General features: G+C 36.1%; 1 protein-coding gene across 1 annotated transcript; it reads right to left on the minus strand.

Moving 5' to 3' along the window:
• Positions 1-5,011: 5,011 nt before the first annotated feature.
• Positions 5,012-10,989, minus strand: LOC120341592 (uncharacterized). The gene is made up of 6 exons (XM_078116419.1): positions 10,872-10,989; positions 10,283-10,771; positions 8,346-8,492; positions 7,723-7,827; positions 7,285-7,380; positions 5,012-6,761 (listed from the first exon to the last, which is right to left on the minus strand). Exons 1-6 carry the CDS (start codon positions 10,929-10,931, stop codon positions 6,636-6,638), a joined length of 1,023 nt encoding a protein of 340 aa, XP_077972545.1. The 5' UTR covers positions 10,932-10,989; the 3' UTR covers positions 5,012-6,635.
• Positions 10,990-11,268: the final 279 nt, after the last annotated feature.

Consider the following 11,268-nt stretch of genomic DNA (forward strand, 5'->3'; position numbering starts at 1 on the left):
AAGTCATTGAATTTAATGAAAAGTAACCACAATACAGTAATATTAGATGCCGAAGAAGCTAACATCATCACCTAGATCACCTATCAATTCCCACCTGCAGAACTTACAAAAGACCTAGTTCTTATCATCTGAATGGGCAAACCATTCCTTAAGCCAATCTTTTCTAAATTTTTGCTGTTAGTGTATACACTTTGGCATTTTGAAAAGTTGATGTTTAAAGAGAGACACATTCAATAGCATTTATGGCAGTGTTTCTCAACCTTTTTGTCTTTGCGGACCCTTTTGGCGCTTTCAAGGCGGTCGCGGACCCCTAAAAAGTTTTTTATTTGAAATTTAGTTCATAGCTTAAACAGCAATCTAATGTTCCATACAGATTTAACCAAGTCAAAAATAACACCAAACTAGTGGACATTTCCATTTATTTTGTCAAATCGAATACACTCAATGGGATTTCTGCTATTGCATATCAGAAGCAAGTCTTGAAATACGTGGTCGTGTTTTTGATATCAATAGACGCATATCGCCTTCGACGTTTAGTTGGTGACGAGCCTTGGATTTTATATGAACAAGAGCAGAAAATACACTTTCACAAAGGCAAGTGGAGGCGAATGGAACAATAACACGTAATCGTCTTCGACGTTTGGTTGGTGACGAGCCTTGAATTTGATATGAACGAGAGCCTAAAATCCACTTCCACAAAGGTAAGGGGAGGCGAGTAGAACAATAACACGTAATGCTTCCATCGATACTTATGGGTAGGACGGCAAAATGGCGCACCAAAACGGAGAAAGTGATCACTGTAGCTGCGTTCTCGTATTTATCATTGTGCTGTCATAACTTGTATTTGTCACAATAGGTCTACGGGAGATAAATCAAAAGAGTTTTTGTAGGCTATTGTCACATTGTCATAGGCAGCAAATGTTCGAGCGTATTACAAAAAATTGATATTGAACTGCAAGTAATTTCCTAAAATCTTAATTTGATCGCGGACCACTGACTTATAGACTTAAATAACCTAATAATTTTAAAACCCCTTGGCAACAATATTATCGGACCAACGTCGTCCTTTCTACTTAACGTTAATTAAAACGTCACATGTTTAATTCGTTATTCAAATATTTTAAGTACATATGGCTGTATGGTACCGGTGGACGAATACATTATGAATGAGTTTTATCGTAAATGTATACTGTTTTATCAATCTTACATCAATACTTCTAAATAATGAAATATTATTCATTCACCTATTACACACATCTCTTTATTTATTTCCCACTGAATAATATTTAGAACCTTGAAAAAAATTTATCTAAATTTTATAGCTAACACCTAGGCTCCAAATTTTACATCTAGATCTTGAAAAAAACATCTAGATCTAGATATAAAACATCTAGAGTGGCAACCCTGAGTATGGTACGGTACCGGTATGGTATTTACATACCTACTCCAGTACTTAGACTACCGGTACCTGTATACGCCGTACGGTAATCCCTTTACATTGGAATTAATTCTGTAGGGTACCGGTACCGTAATTTACTGAATTTAAAATGCCGGTACCAAAATTGCACTGATACTTACGGGCAATGATAGGACAGAAACCGGTACCTTAAATTTGCACCACTGCACCAAGTTTGTACCCTTATCGCTGAAGTTTGCTGTCTCCACCTGGCGACCAATTCGACTTTAATTAAAGTCTTTCGCGTTGAGGACAATTCACACTAAAACCAGATCAACGGCCGATATATAACTGTATGATCAGGAAAAAAAATCTAGCATGCTAAAGTAACTAATTCCATGCTCTTCTTGATGGCAATAAAGTCTATGCAACTGAAAAAAAATTACTGAAAAACTATTCCCATAACCCGACATGGACTGGTAACCGGACGAGAGGCCGTGGTTCGCTATTAAAGCTATCTTATCGACTTTCCTCTCCCCCGAGATAAATAAGTAGAATTAATGAAACAATTTTTTTTTGGTTTACAAAAAGTGTACCGCGCCAATACCAGATATTAACAAGAACTTATAGGATAGGATTCCCTTATTCATCCCGAGGGAGAGGAAGCCGGTAAGACAGCTTAATTATATGGTGAACCATGGTCTCCCGTCCGGTTACCAGTCAATAGGGTTAGTTAGTTATTTTTTGGAAGCATAGGATCGATGGTGGAGGAAATGTAACCGACCAGCGGTTAAGTGAACCACCCTACGGCGACGAGAAATCTCCTCGCACATAACTGTCCCCGCATGGGATTCGAACTCACGAAGAATAATCAGAGGTGCGATGGCAAGCGTATTCCTGACGCTTAGCACAATGCGCAACACCGTCGAGCCATACATAGGCCATTGATTCCCAAGAGGTATCTGTTTTAGTATTTAGGCTACTACCGGTATTTGAGGAAACAAATATAACATTATATGTCATACCTGTTTTAACTGCGTCACGATTGTTAAGATAGGAATCTGGGTCATCATACCCGCTGGCGACTGCCGACTAACACCGAAAAGGTCAGAGCTAAAAATTTGCGCGCCAAATGTACCGGTCTCAATAACTAAATAGCCCTTGCCAGTTTACCCACATACAATATTTTTTTACGACGAATTTATACGCCTTTTGCCTCAAAAAAGCTCTGGACAAATATCAACTGCTGTATAAGGTGCTCATATAGTATAAAAAAAGCGGAATATTTTTGGTTCGGCATTGCCTATCCAATTTATTACACGCCGAGTGAGGGGTGAGCATGGGATATAAACCCGATATTTAACCCGCTATTACGCCATGCTAAAGTCTAATGCCCCAACCACAAGGCCTTCGCGCCCATTCACCGATATACTAAAAGTGGCCACTGCTCGTTACAATTATAGCCAAAATATTACTTTTAAAGGCGATAAACTCCGTCTTTAATTTAATTCTGAATTTTGTGACAACCTTCATTAGAAGCATAAGGACAATGGTAATTCAAACGTCACAATGAGAGATTAAGAGGTATTTGTCGGTGTCCTATGTATTGCGGCGATTCCGCATATGACGGATATAATAACTAAAATCTGTTATAAGCAACGTCCGATCTAGGTGGTAATTCGACTATTACTTTTTCACTGTAATCCCGTTAATGCATCGCGTGATCTTGTAGGCTGACATTAATATATATACAATGCAGTGGAATCTCTACCTACGAAATTAATTCGTTCCTGTAGCGACTTTGTAGGTAAAAAATTCCATAAGTAGAGACGCATTTTATCTGTAAATGCCCTAATTCGTTCTAAACCATACAAAACTCGGGCGTAATAGTTGAAAAAGTTATAATAATCGTTAAAACCCGTAACAAAAACACGTTAGAATTAGATTACCGCATGATAAACGGGAAAGGTACACACATAAAGAAGAAAGAGCAGAGAAATAACGAATAAAAAAACTACTTACGGTATGTTTGTGTACCTTTGTTTACCATCGTCATAATCAAATGAGTGAACTCGATTCCCAAATTTACATCCGCCAATGATGGACAATTCAGACTGCAAAACGTGTTTTACATAATTTATAGTTATAATTCTATTTTTGTTTATAAATTAATACAGCCAACTTAAACTGAATGATATTGTCATTAACGACGCCGGGATAACGATAAAATCCGCGATAGATACTAAATAATATCTAAGAGCTATTTTATATGCTCTAAATTGCGAGAAATGAAAAAATTTCTAGCTATGTTCGGTCACTATCGAAACTGAGAATAAAACAATTAATTAGGCCACAATTTGCTTTAAGATTTATTGACGAAGACGCACAAACTACCTGAAAAAATTGAAATGTACGATAACAATTGTAAAATATTTTCAATCGAAAACACTCTCGACGTGTTATAAGCACTTCAAGTCAGCGCTTATTGAAATCATTTCATGTCGGCTGCTATTTATCGCCAAACCGCACAAGATTGCCTTCCATTGCGATATAAAGTAAAATAATTGTAAAATGTTTTCTAATCAAAACGTTGACGACGACGCTAGGATATGGGCGCCATATTCGGGATTATTATAAACACGAAAAAAACGATATTAAATCGAATATTCAATATGATTTGGACATCTCTGCATTAAATTAACCTGACCAAATAAATATCGCGTTTTTTGAGAATTTCGGCTTTTCGTATGTAAAAAATCTTAAGTTAGTCGAAGCAATATTTTCATGAGAACATTTTCATGAGTTGGTTTTTTTGTAGAGTATTTTCCAGAGTATTCGTTGATGGAGTTTCTACTGTAACCAGTGGCTTATCTGCGATGTGACAGCCATGGCTCGTGCCGCGGGCGCCATTTGGATAGGGGCGCAAATCGGGCAAAAAGTTGCAATCGTTAAATGTGTCAATAAAATATTTTCAAATTGGTGATATATACCTGAAAATCGTATTTTTACTCAAATAACAACGTAACTCATTTCATTAGAGTCATTATAAATCAAGGGGAGCGCATTTTTAAATTTTGCCATAGGTGCAATTTTAAGTAAATACGCAACTGACTGTAACTAAGATCCAAACTAAAAAGAAATGGTCGAATAGTGACGTATTTTTCGATATACGCAGAGTATCAGTTACCTCACGGAGATCAGTGACGACCGCAAACTTCAAGTGCTGCCTGTATCCCAGCTCAGAACAATGAAATTTGTATACGATTTCAATAGTTAACATTCTTTCTCAACCACATGCCATTTTCCAACGCGCCCCCTTACATTTTAACCTGATCGGAACTTTATCAAAATATTTAAAATTACCTCTACTGTACGAGTGGTACAGGAGAGTTAACGTAATTGCTGGTCGGTTACGACTTCCTCCCCTAAAAAGCCCATGCATCTGAAAACTGGTTAACTAATCTCATACCCGACACGGACTGGTAACTGGGAGAGTTGGCCGTGGTTCTCCATAGAATAAGCCATCTTATCGGCTTTCCCTCCCCCTTCGAGATATATGTGTAAATTCTATTCAAGTCTAGTCTGCTTCACTCTCTGAGAGTCAACAAACAAATATTATGATGCTCAAGTTCTTTATTGCGATATATATTCATATTTACAAGAGTATTAGTTAGCAAACTTACACAAGTATATTAGTGATAAAACAAAAAGAGCGATATTGATTTTTTTCCGCTTACAAAACATACGGGAAAATTAACATGAAATTTGCCAAATGTAATAATGAAGGATTGGGATGTATACAACTTTCTAAATTGGATTAAAACAAATTTCATTTTATGCAAGTTTTAAACTCTTAAAATGTTTATTCTATCTCCGCGTCGAGAATTATGCTTTATAAATAAAATGGTGAGATTTTGTCATTAGTATATCAAATTAATCCTTAAATATCATTTATTTAGTTATCAAGTTACACACGATCAAGATACACAACAATTCAGATCTCATTAATAACATGTAGGGGGGTATCTAGGGAGTGGCAGCCATGGCTCGTGTCACGGGCGTTGCTTGGGGAGCCGCGCAAAAGGGCCGAAATTTATCAATTGTAAAATAATTTCAAACTGGAAATATTTTAACCTCATATTTTTATTCAAATAATAACAAGTAATCACTTCAACAACAGTCTTAAAAATTGGGCGCTCCAGAAGTATGTCAACTAAGATGGCGTACACCGGAAATTAAGTGTGCGTACCAGGTTGGGTCAAGCCATTATTTTTTTCAATTTTCCTTATTTTAGTTCTATTACTATTATTCGGGGACCAGCCAAGTGACACCCGTAGTATTTGTACCTGAAATTATGGCCTAACCTGGTTCCGGTGTCCGACATTTTCGTTCACATACTACAGGATTATCAAAAATTGCTCAAAAGGGCGAATTTTGCCATGTGCCTCATTTTAGATACCCCACTGATAATACGAAATACATGACGTATAAGGCGATTAATGGTAATGATATTTTTTTCGATATCCAGTTATCCCTAATTCTTTCACAAAAAAAGTCGTTTCTGCAAATTCAAATGTTTTACCCAGTGCCATGTTTTCCCATAAGCTACTCTATAGGCTGAAACCAAGGAGCTCCTGGTTCTTAAATTTAGGCATGTTCCAGAACATAACCGAATTCAAAATTTAAAAAAAAATCTGGTTAATAATTATTGTCCTAAATATTTTACTTTAAGGTTAAAATAGGAAAATACGGTCGAATGATTGAATTTTTTTTCACTTCACGTGTTAAACTGTTAAGCCAAACCACGTATACTTATTTAAATTTTTTCAAAAATTTTTATCTTAAAATCCAAGAACTATTATATGTATACTTTTTCATATCTTTTTTGGAGCTCCAGAAGTATGTGCACAAAGATGTCGCACAACCTGATACAACGTAGAACCTTTTTTGATCATTTTTTAAAGACTTTATAGTGAATAGTGTTACGCCGATACAATCGTGCGGTCTTATAGCATAGCTTTGAGCTCAGCAGTTGGGCATTATGGAGCTTGACACATGAAAAATGTCAACCCGAAAAAAGAAACTGCCACTAAAGCGAAGTTGAGTAAGCCGGTAAATTCGTCGATTCAAGACCTCTTTCCATATGTGCTTTAGACTGTAACTTTAGTTTTGAGAAGCTTTATGTACATGGTTGAAAAGAACTGGCATCATAATTTGGAATTGTCAAATTCGACAACGTCTAGCCATCGCAAAGATAGGCAGCACTCCCTCCGCCAACAGCTCCAGCAACCATGCCAAATACATCGCCCGTTAAAAATCCGAGCACACCTCCGAGAAAAGAAAGACAAGCAACTTTCCACCAGTTCTGCAAGGTAAAAATATTAGAGTTGAATTTATATTGGGGAGCGGGTACCGATGGGGTAGATTGCACATTATTTATCTCCCTTGAATAATTCAGTTTAAAGAGAATCACCAAAGTGCCATTTTCAGGGCAGCAGGGCAATAAACAATCCGTAAAAAACAAAGATTTGCTGTTGTTTCGCTCACCATGATCCAAAAAGAATCAACCCATAAGTGTTCTGTTTAACAAATGGCAATGACAATTGTTATAAACCGTGTCCAAAACTTTCGTATTATAATGTATAAGTCTATCTTGTTGCTATACATTTTTATTCAGATGATCCGAGTGCAACGCTTTTATATAAAAATTTAAGAATATTATCAAAGTTCTGAATTAAAACCATAATTTAGAATATATTATAACTTAATATATATAGACGTTCTTCTAGAATGTAGATAAATAATCTCAATTTATTTCAAATTAGTTTTGTTCAAAAAAATAAACTTGCTACCTCATCTCTTAAAAGAGGAATAAATACAATACTCACTCTCCTTTTCACGCCACACCGATTCAGATTTCTTCTGATAGTCCTACTTCCTGCGACGATCTCTTCACCTCTTTGTCTATAACTTAGGAGCTCGGGCTGTAAAATGTAATAATATATGAAATCGAATAACTTAACTTTAACAATCTCCTGACTTGAAATACAATTATAAAAAAGGGGGAGAAAGGTAATATTTAGGTCGATCTTGCGCAAATCTGTTTTTGAAGTTAGTTTCCCGAATATACGGAATTAAACTGGGACTCGACCGAGCGCGCCGGGTATTCCATGATAAATACGCCACTTTCTGGATATCTAAATCATTAAGTTAGGAATTAAAAGTGTGGTTTCACATCTCAAAATTGATGTTCAAAATTTCAGGAAGAATGTGGGGAAACCACTGTATTTGCGTAGAACGTACAAACAAAATAGTGGCTTCCGAACCTCTCTATTTTCAGCCACCATTTCCAACATTCGAATTGTTTCTTCTGCAGTACTGCACTTTTCCAAAGCCTCGTTCAGTTCGATAGTTAGTTGCTGGTTTTCCCTCTGAAAATACATAATAGTACATAAAAAAACGTGTTTATTTTGTTATATTTCAGTCGGCAAAAATAAATATCAAAAACCTATATATCAGGACAAAGGAGTGACATTTTTGTATTATTTGTTATCAACTCACACAATGACAAGGGGACTAACCAAAGAAATTAGGTGCAAAATTGCTGTTAGAAGCATATAAATCAATCAGGCAAACTCATCGCCTTTTCAACACAGAATTTGGAAATATTCGGCTCCTACATGACGAACAATTTAAGCAATTCATCGTAAATTTATGGCAACTGGATCTGTAGTTGATGCACAAAGATCATGAAGACCAAGGAGCGGACGCTGTTAGGAAAACATTCAGAGCCAAATTAGTTTCTTGAATATATGAAATTAAAATTTGACTCAGACGACCGCCAGTTATTTTACGCTGTCAATCGAGCATATATATCTGTCCACAAAAAAATCGGTCATTCTTATAGAAAGTATTGCGTCAAAATCTTAAACTAAAGTGGTTTCCGTACCTTTCCTTTTTCAACGTCTCTCTCCAACGTTTGAACTTTTTCTCTTGCAGTACGGCACTCTCTAAATGTCTCATCTATCTCCCGCCTGAGTTTTCTGTTGTCTTCATTCTCCTTTTCTAATTCAGTAGTTAGTTGTTGGTTTTTCTCCTGAAAATACATAATAGTACATAAAAACTTGTTTGTTTTGTTATATTTCAGTAGGCTGGAATATACGTAACTTATATATTAGGAAAGAGGCATTTAATAATAAAAATTTGAGACGTCATAATACGTCATGTTTCGTATTTTGAAAAACGTAAACCATCGATGATTATGTTTTATTAGAGTTTAGGCTGAATGCATATTGCCTCCTAAATGGAACTATATTTATACATGCGCAATTTATTTATATTATATAAATATGAAAATTGCAGTCGAAAAGCTATAATTAAAAACGAATCCAAAATAGAAAATTTGGTCCCAAACTAGAAAATTTTGTTCCGGTACAATTATTCACTAACATTTGGACACGCACAGAAAATGTTTTTTTTTAACTGTTATCTACACTCTACACTGCAGGGATCACCAACCTTTTCAAAGCCGAGGGCTACTTTCTGGGTACCGATCAATCCGAGGGCTACCAGTTCAATGCACACTTTTGAAAAAGTCAATTTGCTCGACTAAGCTTCAATTATTGATAATTACTGGTATTTAGTCAAATAGAGACACTGATAAAGTTTCAAATAATCACACGATTATCACAACGTAGCAAATAAATGACACTTCCATTTTCAAATTGAAGTTTTTCAAATTGATCACTACAATTATATCCTCGGAAACCACAGGTCCACAATGTACCTGCTTTTTTACAAACACCCTGCATAACCCTAAGATGAAATGAACTTAACAGTTGTACTGCCGAATGTTACATTTACAAACACTTATGAATATCTTGTTTTCAACAAGGAGAAAACCAAAACCGAACATATCTGGTCTAATGCTCTCCACCAGTGTATTGTACTCCGGCGTGTAACTTGACACTGTAACCCTGAGCGGGTCTTGCAGATTTTCATCAGTAAGGCGTATTCCGTGCTTAGTTCCTTGTGAAGTTTATGTCAAAAAATGTTGATTCACGACGATGGCTTGAACCAAACACTAATCCCGTAACATAGGATTGCTGTTTGATTTAAAAGGCGAGCTTTTTCTGCCCGTACTGCGCTGACCAATGTATAGTGACAAGATGTGAAACGTCTCTTAGCTTTGTTGTCGCTAAAATCGCCCCGCAATTGAAACATACGCAAGCTGTTTTACGGTGGTAAATAGAAATCCACCTCCCATTCATAGTGAAAATGGTAGGTTTTCTTTCGTTTTTCTGCCATTTTCGTTGAAATCAATAAATGTACTATTGGCATTGCTGCTCCACAAATCAACGGACTCGGAAAAATGCGGGTTCGTGGAAGATGACATCTGTGTGATGTCATAATTGGAAGAGTATTAAATGACCCGTCACATTACTGAGGTCAAATAAAAGTTGGGATGATCGTTACCATAATAATTAACATAGTGCTATTCCCAGTTCCCAAATAAGACATGAGTGTGATTTATATAAGAATAACATGACAAAAATTAATTGATGTAGCTTATATATATGCGCCGTTATTAAGCTTATTTTGGAACAGACCCGCGGCGACTCATGTGGTCTTCAGACTCTTCACGGGCGACTTGGTGCCCGCGGGCAACGGGTTTGTGGCCCCCTGCTCTACAGCAATCGAATTTTGATTATACTTTCATGCAAATAAGTCTCAAAAAGACTTTATTTAAACAAAAACAAACTCAATGAATATGGCTCATGAGCCGTAATTTTTTTTCTACGCTTTCTTCCATATTTATGAATCGCATGGATTTATTGTATTTAAATATCATAACAAATAGCTATTCAGCATTTCAGATGAACGAACCTCTATCTCCCGATTTGCATTTTCAAGTTCAGCAATCTTTTCATCCTGCTCCCGTTTTGCATTCTCAAGTTGAGCAATCTTTTCGTAATTCTCCCTTTTCTCTCTTTCAAGGTGATCAATCCTTTTATCCTTCTCCTTAATTTCATTTTCGAGATGGGCTATCCTTTTATCCATCTTCCTATTTCTCTTTTCAAGTTCAGCAATCTTTTCATCCTGCTGGCGTTTTGCATTCTCAAGTTCAGCAATCTTTTTATAATTCTCCCTTTTTTCCTTTTTGAGATCACGAATCATTTTAATCATCTTCCTATTTTCTTTTTCGACATGATCAATCCTTTTATCCTTCTCCTTACTCTCATTTTCATAATGATTCATTCTTTTACGCATATCCTTAGTTTTCTTTTCATTTTTTTTTTGTCGAATTTCAACATTTTCCATAAACTCTAGAAGACGCGCTCTTGACATTAAATCATCTTCAGGGTGAAAAATCGCCTGAATGTAAAATAGCGTGATTAATAAATCATATTAAGATTTGAATTCATTTAATTTTACCTGAAATTAATGAGAAAAGAATAGAATATACACAACTTACATGTCCATCTTCATCGGAATTCATCCTTGAAAGAAATCCTATGTTGGCTGTATCCGACATAGTCTATAAGCTATTTTTCAGTTATTGCTAATTCAAAAAGACCAACTTTAATAAACAAAAGGTGGTTGGTTAACTCTTTTGATTATATGCCTAATCTAGAATCATGGGGGACGGGGGCCAGATATGCCATTTTAATTTCCCAAAACATTGAGTGCGCGTTATCCAATATATTTTACTTTGTGTGAAATGGGTGGGCGCTCCCGTAGTATGTACACCAAGATGGAGAACAATCTGATAACCTGGTAAACATACTATGTCCAGGTTGTGCGCCATATTGGTACACACTAAGGGAGTACCATTTAACAAAACTAAGAATTTGGACATAGTAGTTACAAGG

This window comes from Styela clava, chromosome 1, assembly GCF_964204865.1.
Source record: "Styela clava chromosome 1, kaStyClav1.hap1.2, whole genome shotgun sequence".
Taxonomy (NCBI): Eukaryota; Metazoa; Chordata; class Ascidiacea; order Stolidobranchia; family Styelidae; genus Styela; species Styela clava.

Excerpts from the sequence above, each read along its gene's own strand:
- LOC120341592 (XM_078116419.1), bottom strand. The coding sequence starts at position 10,931 with ATGTCGGATACAGCCAACATAGGATTTCTTTCAAGGATGAATTCCGAT. Across the intron at positions 8,493-10,282 it reads ATGCAAATCGGGAGATAGAG|GAGAAAAACCAACAACTAAC; the intron begins GTTCGTTCATCT and ends ATGTATTTTCAG. Across the intron at positions 6,762-7,284 it reads GGTGTGGCGTGAAAAGGAGA|AACTGGTGGAAAGTTGCTTG; the intron begins GTGAGTATTGTA and ends TTTACCTTGCAG.